Genomic DNA, 24,003 nt, shown 5'->3' on the forward strand with positions numbered 1-24,003 from the left:
ATCTGATGTTTTCAGGGCTGTGTGGACACGCAAATCTGATCTTTTCCAATCCGACCTGAGTCACTTTCATATGTGGTCCTAGATCGGATACGTAAGGTGTTTTTTTGATGTGTGTGCATTTTTGGACTTGGACTTTATTTAGAAAACAAAAAGACTCTGAAGTCAAACTCTAACTTTAAGGTTCTATCTGTGAGCCAATCAGCACTTTGAATACACACAAGAGGACCAATCAGGTTCTGCTTCTTTGTCATGTCACTGCACTGCTCAGTGACGGCAGGAAAAGTTTATAAAACTTCTTTCAAAACATGAAAACATCTTGCATTTCTTTAAAAGGTCGTACTATCATATAATAAAGGCTTGAATTGATTACAACAATCATTAATTTAATTCATTCAAACCTTTCTTTTTTACTTCTTTCTCCCAAAATAAGACATTTTGGCTATCAGAGTCATGTTTGTGATAAAAAACAAAACCTCATACTGCCTTTAGACTGACCTGCTACACCTGCTGGGACAATTTATGGAAACTTAAACTAATGGTTCCGAAAACTGACCTCTACACAGGACAAAATATTCAGCACTGACCTTTATACTTAATCAGCACTGCCATATGAATAAGAAACAGATAATTTGTCCTCATACAAGAAAAAAATGTCATAAAAATAAATAAATAAAAGAACAAGAAAAATAAGTGTCATAAAAATTAGGATTAGAAGGTTCTATCTGCATTTCATCTGTTCCAAAAAAACAAAAAAACAAAAACAAAACCAAAAAAATAATAATAATTTACAAATTTGACAGGATTTTGATATTTAAAATTTAGAAAACATTTAGGGTGTCTGTCATTTATATGTATGAAAGTGTCGTGTTCCCCATATCAGTCTTGGTAATCTGAAAACTCTTTGAAGCTCAATATCTCAAAACTGCTCAGAACGCAGGTAGAACCTTATAATACCAAGGGGTCGATATGTATGCATGTATGTTTGTATGTATGTTCTCTCACCGGCCCCCTCTGTACTCCAGCATGTTGAGGTTCTGCAGGGTGGCTGTGATGTCTTGAGGGCAAATGCCAGTGATCTTGCTGAGTCGGCGGATGGTGAGCTTCTTGTCTCGCACTTCATGCAGACACTCCAGCACCACACTGCGCCAGTAAGCCATGTAGGACAGCCGGCCGAGGTCAGACAGAGGCTTCTCCGGAGAACCCGGCTGACCCTCTCGCTTGGACAACAAGTAACCTAAACAGGTGCATAAATGTTTTATTGACCAATGTACTGGTTTGGACTGATTGACCATTAGTCAGTTATTACCAGTGATTACAGAAGCATACTGAAAGTTCATATTAATTATTCCTACTCCTTATTAAACATTTACAACAACACAGAGATACATTCAGTTGAATTCTGCAGATTCTAAACCTTCAATCCGTACGACATTCATGATCACCAGTAAAAGAGGAGGTATTTTATTTTCATTTAAATTTGGTGTGTGTAGAGTTTTACATCTTACTTTGCCACAAACAGAAAACGGACACTTTTAAGATCACGTTTGACCGACAGCCGATTTGGTCAGACTCTGAAGATGAGACGACACTAAATTCCCAAACTGTCATCACCACTGAGCAGCTTTTCAGTCGGCAGCTGAGACAGAAGAACAGCTAAACAACCTGGAATCAGCCAGAAATGAACCCAACACCATTCGCCAAACAAAACGGGCTGTAAGATGCTTTACAGACTGTCTGGAGCAAAACAAGGAGCTGGAGAACGAACTGCCGGCTGTGCAGCGAGTGAGAGGAGTTCATTACTCTGACGTAGCAACAAGCAGCTTGTTAAGGAACTATAATTTGTCAGAAGGAACTGCGAACATTAAAACATATTAAACGCCGCGTTCACGGCCCAGTTTATTTATTTCTTACTTTATTTATTTAACTGTTGTACAAAAGCAATAGAACACGAGAGGGAGCGTGTTATCGCTATAACATCACTGCTGTGATTTGGCTCGTGCCTGCGACCAAAGCCGTGATGTTATTTCGCGATAACACACTCCCTCTCGTGTTCGATTGTTCTAGTGTCACTGGCATCTAAACTAACAGAAGAATGCTGTTAGTGCAGTCTTGAACCTGTCACTACAGAACGAAAACTGAAAGTAAGCGGAAAATTATTACATAACTAACTACGTAATTACGGAATTCCATTACTCCGGATTTTTAAGGGTTTAAAGCAGACATCGCACCAGCACTGTGGCTATTTCTGCTCTGGTAGTTGCTCCAAGTAACACTGGCACTTGACCAAGCAAGTTATTTTTAGGTTATGAATCTTTACAGGTTTCTGTTCGCTTTTAATCAGCTTCCACTGTTTGCATGGTTTTCCAAGTCAGTCTGCCGAGTGACGCCGTCATTAAAGACTGAACAAGGCTTATGCAGAAATACGAAACCAGTCAGGTGTGCAGGTGTGTGAACAAACGTCAAGTTTGACCTCAGAGACTAAATAAATAAACAACCTATTCCGCTTGTGAACATCAAGTTGAGAAAAATGCTGGCAGACGTACTGAAGTCGATGAGGAACCGTCCGTAGCCCTTGCGCTGATACTGTGGAAGAATCATGATGCAGGACACGTTGTACTTCTGCTGGCAATGCTTCTCCTGTAAAAGAGCAAGAAACACAAGGCACAGAAAATAATGAGAGAAAAAAAAGACAGTTAAATCCCAGTCAATCCCAGAAATCATTGCATCAGTCCATTTTACGAAGGAGTCTGTTGAACTAAATCTAGGGTGGATGTGGCACTGTTTTGGTAATGACTGGGGTTTTAATTAACAGACATAAATGTGTTTTTATAACAGTCACTCCAGATTTGTAGATCCTACAGAACATTTAATTTTCTTCTCTGGCATTTTTTCCTTTCCCTGTTAAACTGAGATTTTGCTGGCATGAGAGTTAACTGACAAAGACAATAAAGTTTCATACATTTCTGAAACTCTGTGCCAATGAAATGAGTTACACTCTGCCAAACCTTCAGGGAGCGAGGGCGCCATTAGAAAAAGGTTCCTGATCCCTGAAAATCATGAATTTTAGAAATTAAAACTAAATTTGACAGTCATAAGAAAATCCACTGAAGGTGTAATGTTTTTGATTCAGTGTTAAAAGTATGAAAAATGGAAACTAATGCAATTTTAAACCGTAATGCCAAATAGGTCTCATTTACCACCTCTCATATGTCGATGACCACAACTAGGTATCTAGATGCATCCTACCTATTCCTGGACTGATTATAGCCCAGTTACACTGTTTTATAAAATCCCCACTTTGCCCAAAGACATACTACTCATCTTTTCTGAGATTAAATTTGCGTCTTTCTCAGACAAACTACTGTTTAGGACATAATTGGAACTCTGTACAGTTGGCCCAACACATTATTAACACAAATTACCAAAATGTGACCTGAATCTTCACCTCCGAATCAAAGATTATACTGAAATTCAACTGGAAACTGCATTTTGTTATATGCAGAAGTTTGACAAGTTGCACCTCCAGTCACCAGGCAGAATGGGCTCACCTTCGAGAAGTAGCCAACAAGGTGACAACCTTTGGAGTCGTTCTGCGTGAGCACGTAAAACAGGAAGGGCTCCACATCGTAGTAAAGCGTCTTATGGTCCAGGAAGAGCTTGGCCAGCAGACAGAGGTTCTGACAGTATATTGTGCTGACATTACCGTCCACCTGAAAAAACACACAAAAGAACTTGTTGCAATCTTCATACACTTTCGATTCCGTCAATTTCTAAAAAAATTACCCTAATGTAAACCTACATATGTAGAAATAACAGGAATGCAGAGAAATGTATTGAATATTAACACAGGGCAGGTGAAAATTTGCTTCGACACAAACAAATAAATGAATAAATAAAGCCGGGTGACCAGCCAGTTGGCCCCTAGTGTAGCTTCTTGAAGCTCAAAGTAAAGCAAAACTTAAAGGGGAATCCCACAGGTTTTTCAAAACGTCTACATAATTAAATTGTTAAGATGTCCACAAATTTTTAAGAGCGGTTTGACGTGATCAGAACCAGAGGGCTGAAGGATCTAGTGCCTCTGAGGTTTTGTTCACACAGCAGATAAAAGTGGCCCAAATTTGATCTTTTTTCTCCATATGTGACACAGATGTGTGTCTGTGTGTCAGTGTGAAAAGCAGAAACACACTGAATCTGACATTTTCAATTCCGATGTGGGACACTTCCGTATGTGGTGCTGAAATCTGATACTTATCCAATATGCAGCAATATGACTGTCTAAACAGCCAGATCAGAATTCATGCGACTTTTACGTCAATCCAACTCCACATTTGTTATAATTTCACACTGCTGAGACCTCAAACATTTAGGCTGATGTTTCTGTACAAAAAAGGAGAAGAGACTTGTCCAAGAGATTTTGAAAGAAATGTCCGAACGCGGCTGCAGGAGAACGAGGCTGCAGCGTCAAAGAACAGTTAAAAGTCTGAAAGCAAAGTTTAAAGAATCCGAGGAAACGAAACAAAGAAGTGACCGCGCCCTTTTTACAGCGAGCTCCAACACATTCTGGGTGATGAGCCCAGCTGTCAGTCAGTGAAGCTTCATGATGGCTCCTGTGATGCTGGTGAAGATGAAGCTGATCCTCCGGGAGCGCCTGGCGTTTGTTGGCGGTCGTGATTGTTTACCTCTGGATGAGCCGCGTGAAGCTCTGTTCTTTTGTGCATGCGGTCAGTTTAGGAGCTGATCTGTTCAGACTGATGTCGCATACAGATCACATTTAAAAGAGATTCAGATTTTGTGAGAAAATCGGGATTGGGCCACTTTTACCTGCTGCGCAAACGTAGCCTGAAAGCTCCCTCACAGAAAGTTATTACATGAAATGGTTAAGCTGCCTGATGTCTGAGACCTTGTTTTATGATTATCATGCAGAAAAATCTGACAAATCAATGGAATTCACCAGGTGACGATGCTAATCTTCAATGAAATTTCACTGATCGAGTAAAAATATTTTTGGCTCATTATTGTTCTCTGTTTTGATCCAATTTATTCATCAGGTTGATGACCATTATTATCCGCCGAACGCTTATTTCATGTTAAAGATGTTGGTGTGCATGGAAGGAGTGCAGCCTACATAAAGCAGCAGTGAGTCCTGCTACAGTTCTGCCTGTGCTAAAGCGTTTTTGGAGGGGGAGGGATCCGGGCGGACCGCCAGAAACTGCTAGATCCACACCGCTTTCCTGCTGAGTCAGTATCAGCGCTGAAACCTGAAACCTCTCAGAAACCAGCCTGACGGGCGTTCGGAGGCATGCGCACGTGCTGCCTGTCAAAAGTTTGGGGACACCCAGGTTTTTTTAAAATGCTTTTAATACAAACAAGTATGTTTTTTTTTGGTCTGTTTAGAATAATCTAACATTAAAACCTGATTTATTTAAAGGACAACAATAGCTGTGAGACAAAGCTGGATGAGTGTGGTGCCTCTGATATTACATTTATAAACACTATTGTACACAAAAGTTTGGACAACCCTGTCGAATTCCACATTTTGTTGATTTTCTAAGTGACACTAAATGAACACATCCTCTACAGAGAACACACTGCTGCACATTTTAACATACAATTATTGTTTATTTGCTGAATTTAACAAATTGGGGAAATGAATAAAAGAAAATGTGGCCTATGTAAAATGTTATGGCACATTAAAAAAATTCTGCACTTAAACTGATGGAAACAGGACACATTTAGGAGTGTTCTCGGTAGAGGATGTGTTAATTTGTCACTTAAAAAAAAAATCAGCAAAACATCTAACTGAACTGGAGGTGTCCATACATTTGCCTACAACTTTATGTATGTATTATATTTCATAACACTTCAGATAAATATTACAACATTAATAAAACCCATCTACAACACTTGGAAAACAATATTTTCCAAGCACAACATTTTATCTTAAAATCTAAGCAATAAAACATTTTAAAATCTTATCAATTTTTAGTATTAATGTGTTAAATCTGTTCAACAGCTCATGCTGCAAAAATGTTTCTTTGTATGATTAATACTTCACAGATCATGAAAAATTTTTTTTTAGTGTGCCTCAACATTGTCAACCCTGTTACCTGAGCCGATTCACCCCCACGAAAAACATCTGGAGTATCTGAAAGTCACACATTCAGCAGGAATTTTTATTCATATTTCATTATTTTATTAAATTGCAATATTATTAATGATGGTCACTTTGAAAATACTACTATCTTACGCAGATTATATATACACAGAAAATCAATTATTTATTAAAAAAAAAAAACAATTTATGTAAATCATTAAAATGCCCTTTGTCCTTTGCTAGGTAACCACATTTTGTGTGTTTGCTAATTCTGTGCTAAAATACCTCAATCCAGCCCTGTTACTCATTTTAAGCCACTGTCAGCTAAAAGGCAACATCTGGTCCTGGGATACGTTTACAAATTTCAGAGTGGTTAAATGTACATGGCTAACCAGCACCACAAATGTGGTGCCATGCATTTCTGTTCTTGTGATACCTTTCAGGCGTTTGAACCAACTCCAGGCCAAAAGAGTTTCAGTATGTGCTAAAACTAATAAACACTGAGCTGATTACTGAAGCATACTTCTTATTTAATTGTTTTATCGATTAGCGTTAACAGAACATTTGCAGGTAATTCTTCCTTACCGAACTGAAAGGTACATTTAAATTTCAGTGTCTCCAAATTTGATCTGCAGTGTACGCTGACAAACATCCATGTAGGACTGGAACCATCATTAAAGCAAAAACAAACACAAATGACAGTAATCTGTAGACGGTGGTCCCGTCTACTAGATTTGCTTTTCTATGTTTAGCTTCAAGTGCCTGTAATTGTGAACCAAGACTTGTTTACGTCTTGATAGCCTTTTATTTTTCCTTCAAGAATGGCAGAAGATGAATACAGAGTGCTGCCTGTGTGTCCATAAATCTCGCAACACTAATTTTAGGGTACTATTTGATCCACTTTATATTTAAAAAAAAAAAGCCTGAACTGCTCTCAGCGGAAGAGTAAGCTGTGACGAGTCATTTTAACAGCTCAGAAGGACAGGATATGGGCGTAGGCCACAGACTGGCCCGCCATGGCTCGGCGTGTTTATTTGTACAGGCTCCGGCTAGGTCCTCTGTGTGTGTGTGTGTGTGTGTGTGTGTGTGTGTGTGTGTGTGTGTGTTTTCATATATTTTTAGGAAAAATGTTCCTGACCTAGTAATAAAACCTATAGGAGCAATATGAATTCTTTCTGGTTCCTAAGGTTAAGATTAGGCTGAAAATAAAAATCATATAAAATAAATAAAAGTGATTTCTCTCTTTACTGTGTGTAGTTAATTGATCACATTTATCTGATTTGCTCAAACTGGATCGCAAAAAAGTTTTTTTCCCCCATTTAAAAAACAGGGCACTTTAGCTTCATCAGAACATATTTATTTTCTATAAATTAATATTTGTGTTGTGTGAACGCAGCTTCAAATCTTCATCTCTGAGATCTAGCGAGAGCAACAGTGGCTTCATGTTTATTTATGTTTAAGCATGTCTATTTGTTTAAAGTTTCTAGCATGAAGTCATGTTTAAAGTCATCAATTTGTCCCATATACACTGACCAGCCACTGCATCAAGTTCATCTACCTTGTTTCTGCACTCTCTGTCCATTTTATCAGCTCCACTGACCATATAGTAGCACTTTGTAGTTCTACAGTTGCATGCTTTGTTAGCCCCCTTTTATCCTGTTCTTCAGTGGTCAGGACCCCCATGGACCCTCACAGAGCAGGTACTATTTGGGTGGTGGATCATTCTCAGTACTGCAGCAGTGTGTTGATGTGTGTTGTGCTGGTCTGAGCGGATCAGACACAGCAATGCTGCTGATGTTTTTAAACACCTCAGTGTCGCTGCTGGACTGAGAATAGTCCACCAACCAAAAACATCCAGTATCCTGTATCCATCAACAGATGAGATTATGTCTAATAGAGTGGACAGCGAGTGGACACAGTGTTTAAAAACTCCAGCAGCACTGCTGTGTCTGATCCACTCGCACCAGCGCAACACACACTAACTGGAGCTAATAAAATGGACAATGAGCGTAGAAACAAGGAGGAGTACTTAATGAAGTGGCTGGTCAGTGTACATGGGACATACTGATGACCCTCTGTCCTGACACTGAATGAAAACAAACCTGGATGTGGTTTGTGGCTAAGAGGAGGTCTCGACTTCTCACCTCAAACACAGAGACGTCGTCCTTCCTGTAGATCTCGTTGGCAGGCGGGTGAAACCAGGTGCACTTGCGCATGTGCTGGTACAGAATACTGCGGCTTTTCATGTAACGCAGGCAAAACTCACAGAGATAGAGTTTAGGAAGTCTGGGGGAGAGAGGAAGAAGGAGAGGAAGAAAGACAAAAAGAGAGGGAGAGGAAGTACGTGGGTGAGAGACAGAGCATAGTCATTACTTTAAGTAGTTATTACAGCACTGTAACACAGAAACACAGAATTAAAACATTCAACAGAAGATCAAACACAGCAACACTGCTTTTCCACAAGAGTACATTTCTCTCTTTTAAAATAAAACTACTCAGCATGACGTTCTCCTTATCTATAGGCCCATATATATGTATACGGGCCTTTTTACAAGCCTGCTGCTGGTTTTTTTGTGATCGAATGACATTCTGGGATCAGTTTTTGGACCTTGGGCAATGAACCCTCTCAACTCTAAGAGCCCGTCAGTGGGCCGAGACTCTCCCACTCTCATAACTAAATACAATACAATACAGTTTATTTATAGATACTGAATAATTCATAGTAGTTATTGAATAATTCGTAACAGTCAGTGAATCATACGCCTCACAATTACTAACTGGAAAATAAGTCTAGAGTTTAAGCAGTTGTGCAACAGAACGAGACTTCAGCATGTGTCTGCGACCGAATCGCAGTAGTGATGTTATTCGCAATAACAAGACCACTTGTTTTGTCTTTATACAACAGTTTTGCAGTAAAGAAAAAAGGAAAAAAGTGAAGAAAAAGTAAAACCAATTTACCCTGAACAACATATTTAATACATGTTAATATTAGGGATGTGCACAGGAAGTTGAGTACTTAGTTAACTGTGCAAGTTGCCAGTATTCGAATACTGAAATCACTACTCAGGTACTCATTCTGTTTCGGCACAAGAGGACCAAGAATAGACAGACTAACAACTCAATGAAACACCACTTTTAAGCTTAAACAAAACTATTTCCAGCCAAACACGAGTGCGTAAACGTGAGTTTGCTGTCAGTGATGTGTTTTAAATTGCAATTATTCTCTATAAATGAAGCTCTAGGCCTGTTTTTTTTAGCCATAAAGAACAGAATATTCACTTTTTTGGCTTGTGGTTTGAACAATGAACATAGACTGCACTTCAGCTGTGGCTAAAGTACACTGTGTCACAGTACATAGGTGTTTGGTTGCTTCCGATTGGTCTAAATCAGGGGTCGGCAACTCAAACATTAAGGAGAGCCATTTTGTCCTTTCAACAAAAATCAAACCACCTTGAGCACCACAACATTTTATATCCATTTACTGAAGCAACATTTGACCATCTCGGCTGTGAATATGTCTCAGTTTGAGCTAATGTCCTAGTATAGACTAAAAATATAATATAAACAACTTAATTTAGTTTTAGCTCAGCTATAGCTGCTTTTCTCACATCTCTGGCAGGATACTTTCCCACAAAAATAGAACAGCTTCTTGTAAAATGTCTCAGCTGAAAAGTCAGCGTCTCATTTGACAGCTTCTTGTTCGAATCCACCTTAAACAGTGCCTGAGGCTCCAGAATGTAACTGGAGGAATGGGAAAATATGAACAAGATGCTGGCGAACATGAAGCTGATTTCAGCTTCACGACTTTTTAGTGTTGGACAGTTTCTGTCAAAGTGGTGTAAGAAGACATGGAGAAACAAAAGTTTTACAGACTGGTTGGGCTCAGTAAAATAAATTTCATACAACTATTTCAATGCCTGCCACACAGCCTTCCATTAAAATACCTCAAATTCGGTTAAATTTTACTACTTTGTGTCTTAAAAATGTCATTATTCTAAAATGTCTTGATTTTACAGAGCTCTAATTGCATACTACACAGACTGGTTGACAATTTAATGTTCTCCAGCAGACCTTTCTCAGTGCCTCCCATGCTGCCCTCTAACAAAAAAAAATAAAACTCCCCAAAAAAATCACAATCTCTCAAATTTAAGTGACTTGTGTAATAAAAAAGCCCAGTCTTTTGAGTGTGGGTGCATAAATAGCTCAAGCCCCACCCCCTCTACTCTGACAGGATGCACCTCGATGCCACCTAGTTCTCATAACTGTCAGCAGTTTCCACGAAAAACAATGAATGCGAGAGGGAGGGGCGTATAAGCTATCCACCTTATTTTCCACATGATCAGATTTTGGCCGAAATATTCATTTAGGGAGCAGAAGGGTCATTCATTACTGTTACAGCCAATGTCCCATTAAATGTCTGAAGCCAAATATAGCTGAGCGAAGCTTAAAGTATGGAAAGAACATTGGCACAAAGGCACTCAAGCCTGAATGTAGTTTTACACTTCCTTACATTTCCCTCATTTCTAATGTTAATTTCTCAATTAAAATATATTAAAATAACTTTCAGCCTTATTGATTGAGAGTATCTGTATATGAGATACAAGAGAGTGTGTCTGTATATGAGCCATTCTACCTACTTAGTTCAAACTGGGGTCCCAGAGCGAATAAAAGCGAGTTAGTTAATAAGCACAAGGTACTTTCTACTGGGAGGTATCTGTCCCAAACCCTAAATTTCAACCTGTGAAAATACTCATATTGTTTATGTGTATTTTTAAAATAAATATATTTCCTTTATTTTAAAGTGAATTTGACAGATTTAGATCTACCATGAGTTTAATTTTAATTTTTACCCGATTTTCTCCCCAATTTAGTCGTCTCCAATTCCACCCGCTAGTTAGGACTCCCCCAATCACACGATGCTATCAACGCTAGGAGGGTGAAGGCTAACACAGGCTTCCTCCGAGACCTGTGAAGCCAACCACCGCTTCTTTTCGAGCTGCCGCTCACGCAACGTCACCGGACAGCCGAACGCGCTCGGAGGAAAGCGCCAACCGCCAGATCTGTTACGTCAGCTAACAGACGCCTGCGCTGACTAGCATCGCGCTGAGTGATGGGGGGAGAAGGAGGGGCCATCCTACCCACCCAGAGAGAGCGAGGCCAATTGTGCTCTCTCGGACTCCCGGCTACGGACGGCTGTAGCATCACCAGGGATCGAACTCGCGATCTCCTGATGAGAGGGCCAACGCTTAGACGGTCGCGCCACTCGGGAGCCCTTGAGTTTAATTTTTAAATAAAAAAATTTCATTCACAAAAAGCTGTCCCGCATTTTACGTCACTACCGAAGACAGAGTTGTCTGTAGGCGGAGGCTTATTTTAGTTTTGGTAGTGTTATGATTGTATTGGCAGTGTCAAAATGGAAAGTTTAATCATTTATTTTAATAAAATAAGCATAATTGAGGCAAAAGAATTAGTCTAAAGTCCAATTCAGTGAAAAGTCTGATTTGAACCAATTCGAAAGAGTGATCCACATATTTTGTGAATATGTACCTGCTGTACTCCTGTGGGTATGGCGATGAATACCACGTCTGAATCTCATACTTTCCAAACTCTATGACGGAGGGACATCGCATCTGGGGGTCCGGAGGCCCAGTCACGCCAACTTTCTGCGGAGGGGAAAAGGAAAACAAAAAGGAGACAGAAAAGCAGAACATAAATGAGATAAAGAAGAGGAAGGCTTTCAATAAAGCAGCTTAGTAATGCTGGCAGACAGGTTACACTTATGAAATGACTAAAAAACTTACAAACATCTTACACAAACTCAAACTACAACACTGTCGGGTCAGAAGGGGTCCCAAGGTCTATCATTGCTCAGTCACAATGAAAAAACCTCATCTGTGTTTATTTGAATAATTCCAGCACAAAATGTCAGTTTGTTTGTGTATGAGGGGGAATTTTTACTCAGATTTACAAACAATGAATAACAGAAGCTAAACAGCTGGTGCAGTGATACAGCTGGACCTCCCAGGGACCTCAACAGCAAGGTATGATTTGCCTTTGCTATTCTTGTTATAATTTAAAAATGTGATTCAAAAACCAGGTCATGTGTTAAACATAACTTATCTTAGTCATGTTGTTTGGGCAAAAAGAAGTGGCCTACAGGAGTGTTCGGATGGGGTAATGTAATTTTACCATGTGTTATTGGCATTTTCCATTAGCCTCACAATCTACAGCCCACATAGCAGCACAGAATCAAACCTTTTATCAGTCATTTTACACGTTTTAATGTTCCGTGTCACACGCTTAAGGTATGAAAATACACATCCACTTGATTTGGGCCACAGAGAATAAAGTAACAGAATAATGTAAAGTAGATAAAGTAAATAATAGATAAAGAAAGTAGACAACAGATAAAGCTGATGATAATGTAAAGTGTAATGATAGAATAATGGAAAGTAGTAAAAGTAAAGGCTTTTCCAGGTGCCAAAAAAAATACATAAATAGATAAAAATTAAATAAAAAAAAATGCTGGAATATTTACGAACATGGCAATTCATACAGGACTAATATATCCTGAGAATAGTCCAGCCAACAGTCCTGTGGGCAGCGTCCTGTGACGACTGATGAAGGACTAGAGGATGACCAACACAAACTGTGCAGCAGCAGATGAGCTATCGTCTCTGACTTTACATCTACAAGGTGGACTGACAAGGTAGGAGTGTCTAATAGAGTGGACAGTGAGTGGACACAGTGTTTAAAAACTCCAGCAGCACTGCTGTGTCTCTGTGACCACTGAAGAACAGGGTAAAAGGGGGCTAACAAAGTATCAGAGAAACAGATGGACTACAGTCTGTAACTGTAGAACTAAAGTGCACCTATATAGTAAGTGGAGCTGATAAAATGGACAATGAGCGTAGAAACAAGGTCATAATGTTATGCCTGGTATTTCTTTTCAGTTAAGTTTTACCACATTAAGTTATAAATACTTAAATGTTCTCTTTTGAGATTATTACTGATAGATTTCTCAGTTTTAATGCATTGTTTACTGCCCTGCGAAACCTTTTAATGTGTTATTGTTTTGGTGAAACAAGCAAATCAGCCCAGAAAACGCACAATAACGAAAGATCAGAAATAAATGATAAACAGCTGAATCCGAATTTCCTGTTTCAAAGCCAAGTTTTGTATTTTGGCAGAGAAACAATTGGTGGACAGAGAAACAGAGTGATTACTACAGAGCACCTGCGCTTCACATGGGGCCTTAAGTATAAATGAACTGAGGTTAGGCACTTTCTTACCACACACACACAAACAAACATCTCCCTCAGCTGCAGTCTCGTGCTTACAGGATTATTATTAGCCCTTTGGTCTCGGTCGAACGGAAACCTACAGCATCTGCCACACAACAGACTGCCAACACGCTCTAGCGACCACACACACACCCCTCCTCCCACAGAACGTACTGGAAATTACACTCAAACAGATCTGGAAAACAGCGACTTACCAAAAAGCCATAAACATTTCCATTTTAACGAACGGCTGGCCAGGCCGCAGAACAATGCTCTAAATCATCCTGAAAAGGGTGATCATAAAGCTTTATAAAGTACATTTCCATTAACCCACTCATGCCCATCAGATGAACTTAGTAGGTTAAGAGGACGCTTGATTTGGCTCGCCACGAAGTTACCCTCACCACACCCTCTCACCTAACGACAGAACAAACTGTTATACTACATCATATTCTTACTTTTCTTTTGAACTGTTTTTTGATCTCATTTGGCATCAAAATGCAACACAGTGTTATTAAAAACACTGACTTGAAACCCACCTACCTTCTTTACTTGTATACTGTTTATCTTTAAGCCCTCAGCCCACCAGAAACAATTCGGTCCCACTAGACAAAATGTTTTGGCACCCCGGTTTTAAAGTGAGATTTTGTTTAGTTATACTTTGGATGAAGATCTAACAGTTTCCATTTGAGTTTTTCATTGCTTTTGTTCATAATCAAGCCTATTTTGTCAAATGAGTAGTGACTAAACGACCAAATTTCCACATCCTACAATGTTTTCATGTTTTCGGTTTATTGTTTGTGTGGGTTTTTGCACCAAAACAGTCATAATCCACTTTTTAAACAGGCTATTTCTGCTACTGTGCCTCTAAGACCAACATACATAAGGGAGCTGTTCTGATTTCTGCCCTGTATAAGGCAGTCAGGGCTGAAACACTCCTTATAATTTGTGTAAATGGGCGGAGCTAAACTGCTATACACTCTCAGAAATAAAGAAATGAAACTGCCACTGGGGCAGTACCTCTCTTGTACCCTTGAGGGTACCACCCAAGCGACATCTCAATACCTTTAGTCAGGGAACATAACTGTACCATAATCCATTGAAATGATATTTTCTAAGCTGTACTGACTCCACACACCCCGTCTCGTCTCCAGGCTTTTATTTTACTGTTCTACAACATTCGGTTATGAAAAAGGTACAAATCTGTACATTTTACCTGAGAAAAACTTATTTAAAGGTGCACAATTGGAACTTAAAACCACTGCTGTACCTTTAAGGGAACATTTACACTGTTTGTACCTTGATGAACGAAAAACGTACCTGTACAGTACCTTTATTTCTAACAGTGCTGGTGAAATGTGTTCATTTTCATGACAAAAACAATCCAAAACCGGCTGATTTTGCAGCTTAACGTCCAGGACTTAGTAGAGAATGTTACGTTTTCTAAACGTACCAATGTTTAGACAGTTTATATCACACTCTTAATCAAGAAAATTCTATAATATGGGCCATTTACTTAAACCGTGTAAATGTAGTATATCACACGGGGGAAGCGATATGGTAAATATCTTATGAAAACGTATTAAAGTACTGTGATATCACAATATTTTGAGACAATTTACTAACAGTATCACATTTAAAAACAAAACGGCCATCAAAAACTACAGCAGAATGTACTCTCAGACTTGAAACAAGCAGCTGGTCAGAGCTAAGAACAGATAATTCAAGATATGCTCCAAAAATACTGCGATAATCATATATTGTTATACTGCCCACCTCAACGCTTTTGTTTTAATAATATTCCATGATATGAGCCTTTACGTGGTTAAAAACTCACTTGCCCATCACATGATGAATTTGACTAATTAACTGTTTAATTGTTTAAGGAAAAGAATAACATTCATGCACTAAAGACCACTTTCTGTTGTCAGACTGATGTATAGCGTTCCTGTCTACCAACTGCCATAGAAATGAACCCCATCAAAGAGGCCATGTGGGTGTTCGGATAGGCTCAGTGCTTCAGGCAAAGACAGAGGCTGCTACTGCGTAGAATCTCAACACGGGATACAGGTAACAGGTAAATCTATGAATGTGTGAGGGAGAAAGAGAGGGAATAAAAACTTCAGTTTTCAAATCAATCTGGCAGCATAAAAGCACTCAGTCCTCACGATTCATCTATGGCAGCGAACGAGTCCTATGAAATAAATAAATAAAAACGGTCAGTCTGAGGGGAAACACAGTAACTAAACAGTATCTAAAATTATTCTTTACTTTTTAGCTTTACGTCAACTATAAATGTCTTAGGATGTAGTATGACGTTGCTGTTGAGCCCCCAGCATTGGGCTGTGGAGCAGTGGAACTGTGTTCTCTGGAGTGATGGAGCTCCATCCATTACCTTTGGGATGAGTTGGACTGATCCAGAACTGACCATCTAACATCAGTGCCTGACCTCAGTAATGCTCAATCAAATCCTCACAGCACTGTTCCAACATCTAGTGTAAAATCTCCCAGAAGAGCAGAGGCTGTTACTGCAGTGAAGGGGGACAAACTCCCTATTAATACCCTTCATTTCAGAAGAAACGCTGGAGGAGCAGGGGTCCACAAACTTTGTATCAGAGACATGATAGCTAATTTTTTGGATGATCCTGAAACCATATGCTCTGCTTTATTAGCTTCACCATGATGTATACAGCCAAGTTATTCATATTCCCCTCTTTTGACATAAAATGATGCAAATGTAGGTTAAATAACATGATTTTATAAATACAGAAGATAATAATAATAATAATGATAATGATAATAATAATGATAACAACAACAACAACTTCACTAATTAGCACCACTACTAGTTGGTATTTAAGTGCTGCATGAGACCAGGATTGTTTTTGAATTACTTTGTGTGACTCAAGTTGTACAGAAGTTTGTTTCAGAGGTTTCACCATGTAAATCCAGCCAGTCTGATGAGCACATAAAGCATGTCTGCCATTCCTCTGTGCTTCCCTGCTCACCCATCCTCTCCTCTATCTCTATCCGTACCTGTAGTGCCAGTTCTTGGATGTGTCTGAAAAGCTCCACGTCCTTTTCTGTCAGGTTCTCGTGTCCCGGCAGCTTCTCCTCGTCCTCTCGCCAGTCGTCGCCACATTCCTGATTGTCTGCATGTGTAAAAGCCACACGGAGAGAAAGATGGAGGGGGGAGAGAGAGGAAAAGAGAGTAAGGTAGAGGTAGAGGTAGAGACACCATCAGCATACTACTTGTGTCCGTTCACGTTTGCTTTTGGGTTCTCGTAAATAAAAGAATGAAGCTTTGTTTTTTGTCAGCAAACAGTTTGCTATGCATTAGTCTGGTTAAGTTTCAGCTATTAGATAAAAACAAATTTTCAGTTCTTCATCTTACACCAAATGTAGGCAATCAGCCAAGACATTTGGAAGCTTGGTGTATAAAGTTTGCTTCCTTCATTTTAGTCCTGGAGCTACAAGACTAACGCAGCTATCAAGTAATGGAAGCTTAAACCCCAACCAATTAGCACTGAGCAGTCAGCATAACTAAATATCAAAAATGTTCCTGAGAAAAACTCAAGATTAAGTAATCTCAAAAATAACTCTCTAACGCTGCTCTGCAGTTATCTATAAAACTGGACAAAAGCACAGACAAAAATTCAGGCTTTAAAATATCCGCGGCTGCTGTTTTTAGCTGTATGACATACTTTTGAAGCAAACAGTAAACACTAAACATGTCTTTGCTGACAGACTACATTTGTGCTGAGGGGTAAAACTGAGTAAACTTGATTTTTCTCTAAACTAAGGCTGAACAATTTGTGTAATATATCTAATTGCGAATTTTCTGAGAAGTATTGCAATTGCAATTTAAATTGCGACTGTTTTCTATAAATTCATGTCCATGCTTTTGTTTTTAACCAAGACCACCAACATGTCCACTTTTTTTTTGGCTTGTGCACATGGGCACATGGGCATTTGGTTGCTTCTGATTGGCCTCACTCATCCACAAGCAGTTCAAGCTCTGTGTTATGAGGTTGAGGCCCGAAACATACTTTACGCAAGGACGCGAACGCAAATGACAGTGCTCAGCCAACGCATCGCCAACGCTCGGTCCTTCTGTACAAACTCACCGCGCGTTCTTACACTGCTGGGGAGGTTAACACACTCTGAAGGGGGCGAAAGAGGACAAATCAGAGAGGGATCTACTGCTATTCCAACAGCCTGAACAGCTGAACGTGGACAGTAGAGGAGAGTGAGCTGCTTTACCTCTTCTGTTGGAATGAAAAGGCGATAATAAAACATTTTTATGCCATCTTTGAGATTCAACTGCTCATCTGCCATGGCAGTTGAGAAAGCACGTTGGCGGTACAAGACCCCTTGGTCGGGTTTGGCTGTTGTTTTACTGCCCCTTGCTGTAACGCTCAGAATGCAGCTCACACTTGCGTCACATTATGAAATGCGTTATGACACATTTTTGAACACAACTACACACGAAACCCCGAAGCATCTGCGTTCGTGTCCTTGTGTGAAGTATTTTTTCAGGCCTAAGCCTCCCCACCTAAAACTTCTTCCCGATTTAAAACTGCACTCTTTGAAACTGATTTCGATATAAAAATGATTAATCTTTCTGCCCTACTTTAAACCCCACACAGCTGGACTATCATTTAAAAAAAGAAAAAGAAAAAAAGTAATATATTTCACAAGCTCCTCCAGCGACTCACCTCCTGTCCTGCCGTCCAAATCTCTCTTCTTCTTGCGGATGCGGTATTGCTGTGAGTAGTCGACCACTTCGGCACGGGCTTTTCGGCCGTCTGGCGAAGGCGTGAAGAATTTGGTGAGGGCGTCGATCAAACCCTTCGTCTTCTTGTTGAAGCGCAGGCTGCCCTGCGCGGAGTCGTCGTCTTGGTGCGAGAAAAGCAGGCGGTCGTCGCCGGGGTAACCCTCACATGATGAACTGGAGGAAGAGTGCGGGGAAGAAGAGCCTTGGGAACGATGGTCCCCGGCACCTCTCCTCCGCCGGCCACGTCCACCTCCACGTAGCTTCTTAAAAGGGCGACCTGGTCTGTGGACACGAATCGCAAATGCTTAGTAGTAGCAGTAGAAGTAGTAGTAGTAATTAAAAGCCTCAAGACACAGACAAGTTAGACTTTACTGATCAATTACTCAATTAAAAATGGTTAATCTGCTGCACAACCTTTCCCAGTCTAAGAGCAGCACAGTGTTGCCAGTTAAACTGCACCAACTGGAGCAGTGGGGGGGGGTAACTCGCTCATGTTCAACAACTAAATTTAGTCTGACAGGGAAAAATGCTATGAAATTTGCATTCGCTGGTCCGAGGTGAAGAAATAATTGCATGTTCATCCAATGTATAATAATAAAAGATGCCAAAGTCATTTTACTTTATTGCTTCATTATGAATGTTTTGTTTGGTTTCATTTATTTAAAAAAAAAATACAGAAGTACTGCCGTGTCCATGACTAGATTTTATAATTTAGTATGATAAATGAAGCAATAAAACCTCTTTGTAGCTTTTTAAATGCTCACTTTTTAGCCAGATGGTCTGATCGATTTGAAAAGTTTTCAGATGTGTGTTCAATCAAGCTTCAAAGACCACACAGACCCAAGTGAATATGGTTTAAGCGCCTTGCCCAAGGGACTTGAATCTGCAACCTAAGGTTGCTGGCTTATCTCTCCTGCCAAAAGGCTAATTTTTTTGGTATTTTGTCTTTGCAACAACATAAATTTTGCGATGTTTGTGTGTTTATAATATATATTTATGGTCAGCACTGCAAGAAACACCATAATAATAATGGAATTGCACATTAGAGAATAACTAAAATTTTAATACCTGTAGACATTGTAATAAAAAGATTACAAAGCCAGCTTAAAACTCTGATTTCCCTCACCTGCCCTTCGGTCGTCCCAGCGGCGCATTGTACCGCCGTTTGATTTGTGCTGCTTTTTCATGCAAGAGCTTTCTTCCCTTTTTCCTTGGTCTGCAGATCTGACAGATCCACATACCTGTGGAAGAACAAAAAAAATCCTTTAGACACCAAGGATTACATACGAGGAGTGCATATAACAGCCCTGAATACTCAATGCATTACATTTAAGCAACAGAACATGAAGTGTGTTCTAGTGTTCTACTGCTTTTATACAACAGTTAAATAAATAAAGTAAGAAATTAATAAACTGGGCCGTGAACGCGTCGTTTATGTTTTAATGTTCGCAGTTCCTTCCACCAAATTATAGTTCCTTAACGAGCAGCTTGTTGCTACGTCAGATTAAGGAACTCCGCTCACTCTGCTCAGTCTGCTGTAAGCCTCGCCTTCTGAAGTACAGACTGAGCCATAAAACTGCCGCAATATCAAGTTTAGCTCAGTTTTGTCAGTTTTTGCCAGATCAGTATTAATGTTGTTTTGTTCCAGCCAGTCTGTAAAGCATCTTACAGCCCATTTAGTTTGGCGAATGGTGTTGGGTTCATTTCTGGCTGATTCCAGGTTGTTCAGCTGTTCTTCTGTCACAGCTGCCGACTGAAAAGCTGCTCAGTGGTGACGACAGTTTGGGAATTTAGTGTCGTCTCATCTTCAGAGTCTGACCAAATCGGCTGTCGGTCAAATGTGATCTTAAAAGTGTCCGTTTTCTGTTTGTGGCAAAGTAAGAAGTAAAAACGTCCGAATGTCTTGAGCGTCGCCTACATATGTCAAAGTCGTTGCTTAGCAACGGCGTCTCAGCGGAGTGATAGTGTTTGTGAAAAAACCGTGATGTTATGGTAAAATAACAGCACAGTTAGAACGCCTCTCAGCCAATCAGCTTGCGTGGCCAGAACTAACTGTTGTATAAATGCACACGGTGCAAATAATAAATATGACTATGTATATTTTTGCTGTCAGATTAAAGCGTTTTTCTTTTCTTTCCTTTTTGAAAATGCCAGCTTTGCTTTACATTGTGCCAAAAACGGTTATATAATGCTATAGACAGACAGACAGAGAGCTAGACAGATGTTACATTAACTGACATTAGAAGTTAAGAACATTTCTGACCATGACTACATATAGCTGCATTACCTCTGGCCTTTAAGAGACACGTTTATAATATTGAACATACACAGCAGAGCCTACAGTTTCATCATTTTCTTTCATGTTTAGTTAGCTCTAAAGGGCTCAAATCCTACATCTTTCTTGTATTTTTCCAATGCGGTCCACTTATAACATTTGTGCACCAAAAATAGCCATAATTTATTCTTTTTCTGATGGTATTCATGCACTCGCTATCCAGTCACTGAAAACAGAGGATGATTTTTTATTTAGTTTCACTATGCGCTTTCAGAATAACCTTAGCCCCGCTCCATTCCCTTTTACCATCACTGCATAAAGGTACACAGCTGCTTTAGTCAGAAACTGGCTCAAGCGATCCCAAACTCTGATGCAGCTTTGCTCAGACGAGGTTTGCTGTTACAGCAGTGCTATGAGCAGTCGACTGTGAGCAGCTAGGCTGCAAGCTTGTCTTCTAGACTATCCTTACTGTGCTGAAAATACAAAAAATATTTTTTTTTTCTTAGTAATTCTCTCTCATTGCACTGAACACTACAGTTTGGGCAGTTTTTCTGTTATTCTGAATTTTTATTACAGTTAACACACACTTTTTTCAGAGATTTCATTGTTGTTAACAATAATGACGCTGGTACATGGGCCTGCACAACTATGTATGAATGAGAATATGAAACAGAGAGTAAAACAGCTGCTTCCTCTACCTTTTGGCATTCGCGTCAGTGGTGGGTCACAGCACTCCATGTGAAAACCTCGATCACAGGAGTCACAGAACAACATGTTTTCCTGTATAAAGACACACAGTCAGGTTAGCATTTTCCCTCCAACAATGCAACTTACTAATTTGACACTGATTAAACTGTTCTGTACGAAACACAATCATGCAAATTTAACCAAACCGAGTACAGCAAACCAGCACATTCACACCATCACTGTACAGGAAACAGAAATAAATAAAATAAATAAATAAATCAGGGTACCGCATTTTTGCCCTGGTCCTGGCAGCTGCTGCAGGTTTTGCATTCGATGCACTGCCACCACAGAGCCTTGACCCGCGCCGTCAGCTCCGGGGAAAACTTCAGACAGGACGGGTGGCCTAGAGGAAAATCACAGCGTCAAATCACCAGCTTCAGAGACTCTTAAAGCCCATTTTAGCCCAAAGTTCATATCCAGAGTATTTTGAAAACTACGCAAATAGAAGAAGAGAAAGAAAATGTATGCAGTGGCAGCAGTTATAGTGTAAATTCAAACAAAGCTGGCAAAAAGTTTACTTGAGCTTTGTCAAAATTAAGGTGAAACGACATTTAGCACTGCTTTTGCACAAGAAACATTAAGATTTATTTTGGTTGTTTAACCCATTAACGGCTCTAAAACCCACTTCACTCCAAAGTTCACGATTCCTAACTTCATTTATACTGTTTTAAAATGTTACAAGCGCTGCACCCCACTGAAGTCATTCTACAACAATGTGGAGAGTCACGAGACGTGAAAATGCTGAGGTGGGAATACACAGATGGCACTGACAGTGAGTGTGAAAGGCCAGTTCAGTTCCTGATTGTGGCTGATTTGAAGAAGGCACAGCTTGAGTGTAACAGCTTTTGCTACCTATACAGCTACGTAAGGCTGCTATACACAGAAAAATAAAAATAGGAAAAATAATAATACAAAACGGATGGGCGTTAATTTATTTCAAAAATATTTTCCCACATATACACAGACTTTCTGGTTATTTTCTGGTTATACACATTTGGCAACATATCAGAAACACCTGCTATACAGGTAAGCTTTGTAGGTTTACAGTTAATCACTTGAGTCCATATATTGCTATGGACAGAACTGTTCTCGTTTGTGGCAGATGGATGATAAACTTGATATTCCATTGTTTTGAATGCAGCCACAATGAAAAAATTCTGCCACCACAACTGGCAAAAACCACAGCGGTAAGCAGAAAGTTTCATTTTTCACGATAAAGGAAGTAATCAATGTATTGCATTTGAAGAAACTCCATTTTCACCAGCACCACAGTCAGCATGTCAACATTGGCGTGGCTTCATGCCGCCACTGGCCGTGTACCACTATGAGCTGCGCAATGGCATTCTTTTCAACACAAACATGTGAAAGCAGCTTTAGTCTCTCAGGGACAGACGCCATCTTATAAAACATACATCTGGAGACGACTTGTTAAACTTCATCACTGCTAACAAGTGCACGTCTCCTCTAAGACCCACCCCAGAATTCCTCCAGTCCATGCTCTTAACATCCCGAGTGTAATCGATATCACAAGAAAATCAAATCAGCCAGTAAAAGCTATCATTAGCTGACTGAGCTTTTTTCCCTTCTAAGAGGTGATGTTTATTTATACTGAATGTATGACTGCACTAAACTACATTCTTAACTGACATATTTGGAGTTTCAACCTCGGAAACCCACATTACATCCATGGGCTAATAGCAGGCTCACTGTCGGACAGTACTGATAAACACAACAGCGCCCCCAACTTTGAGCTCTGCCTTCACAAGGCGGTGGGCTGATTTAGACCCGATCCCATTTCTTATTTTTACCCCTACCTTTTGTTTTCGAGTGTCACCCTAACCCCTTGGAACTGGGTTACAAGGAGTAGTGGTTGAAATCTTGCCCTCTGAAATGGGACCCCCACATAAAAAAAGAGCATCACTTCATTAACAGCTACCAGCGCTGCTCTGTAGGCGACGCTGCCAGTCTGCAGTGACAGCAGAGGAGGGTAAAGTTCAGCTCCTCACTGCTGGGATTTAGTTACATTTAGGGAATCATATGCCTTCAAAGAGGGGGGCAATTATTTATTATCGCCCACCCCTAATTCTTCAGTGATATGAAGCTGAAGTCAGATATTCACCAGCTTCTTGTTCGAATTTTCCCGTTCCACCTTAAATGGAGCAGCAGTTACATTCTGGCGCTTCAGGCGTCAGAACTGCTGGACTATTTAAGGTGGAACGGGAAAGTTAGCTGGCTTGCTACCGAGACATTAGCATGTTATTAGTGATTTTTTTAATGCTTGTTATGAAGAAAACGACCATAATACACTGAAACGACAAACTAAGATGAAACAGTGATTATCGTAATTTTTTAACGGAGAAAATTCTCACATTTGTGGGTTTCTTTGGCCGCTCGCACAGCCATCCTGCTGTTAATAACACTCCGTTTGGAGTCTCTGAAAAACCTCTGTTTGGAGGGCCATGTAGCTCTAACACTTCGCCCTCCCCCTCTATCTAAACAAAAACTGGGACACCCTAAACCTAGACGTGAATGCGCAAAACAGAGGGCTAAGGGCCAAGTGGTAAGGGCGAGGGGTGAAATGGGATTGGGCCTTAGAAACGTTGCACTCAGACTAGGCTAGTAATGTTAGTTGAGGTGACTGACTGCCTTTCTCAGTGTACATTTCCAGCAACGTTATCTAATGAAGGAATGTATGCGATGCTGTTTCTGCCCATTTCTGCCCATCCCTACATGGTCATATCTGTCACACCGGTTACTGGGCTGGGCCCAATCTTGGCATCATCAATGCTATCATGTAAATACAATAAATCTGTCTTACATGCAGTGT

General features: G+C 40.1%; 1 protein-coding gene across 6 annotated transcripts in view; it reads right to left on the reverse strand.

The window, feature by feature from the left end:
- Window positions 1-24,003, reverse strand: part of kat6a (K(lysine) acetyltransferase 6A) — a 74,467-nt gene that overhangs the window by 12,836 nt on the left and 37,628 nt on the right. For all 6 annotated transcript variants that reach the window (XM_036599180.1, XM_036599175.1, XM_036599179.1 and 3 more), the window contains exons 4-13: window positions 21,404-21,519; window positions 21,128-21,209; window positions 19,281-19,395; window positions 18,096-18,436; window positions 16,414-16,529; window positions 11,642-11,757; window positions 8,239-8,380; window positions 3,549-3,710; window positions 2,544-2,637; window positions 1,003-1,234 (exon numbers count right to left, since the gene is read on the reverse strand). In XM_036599180.1, coding sequence (XP_036455073.1) covers window positions 1,003-1,234; window positions 2,544-2,637; window positions 3,549-3,710; window positions 8,239-8,380; window positions 11,642-11,757; window positions 16,414-16,529; window positions 18,096-18,436; window positions 19,281-19,395; window positions 21,128-21,209; window positions 21,404-21,519 — 1,516 coding nt within the window. The remainder of the gene's footprint in view (window positions 1-1,002; window positions 1,235-2,543; window positions 2,638-3,548; window positions 3,711-8,238; window positions 8,381-11,641; window positions 11,758-16,413; window positions 16,530-18,095; window positions 18,437-19,280; window positions 19,396-21,127; window positions 21,210-21,403; window positions 21,520-24,003) is intronic.

Source organism: Colossoma macropomum, unplaced genomic scaffold, assembly GCF_904425465.1.
Source record: "Colossoma macropomum unplaced genomic scaffold, Colossoma_macropomum, whole genome shotgun sequence".
In the NCBI taxonomy this organism is placed as follows: Eukaryota; Metazoa; Chordata; class Actinopteri; order Characiformes; family Serrasalmidae; genus Colossoma; species Colossoma macropomum.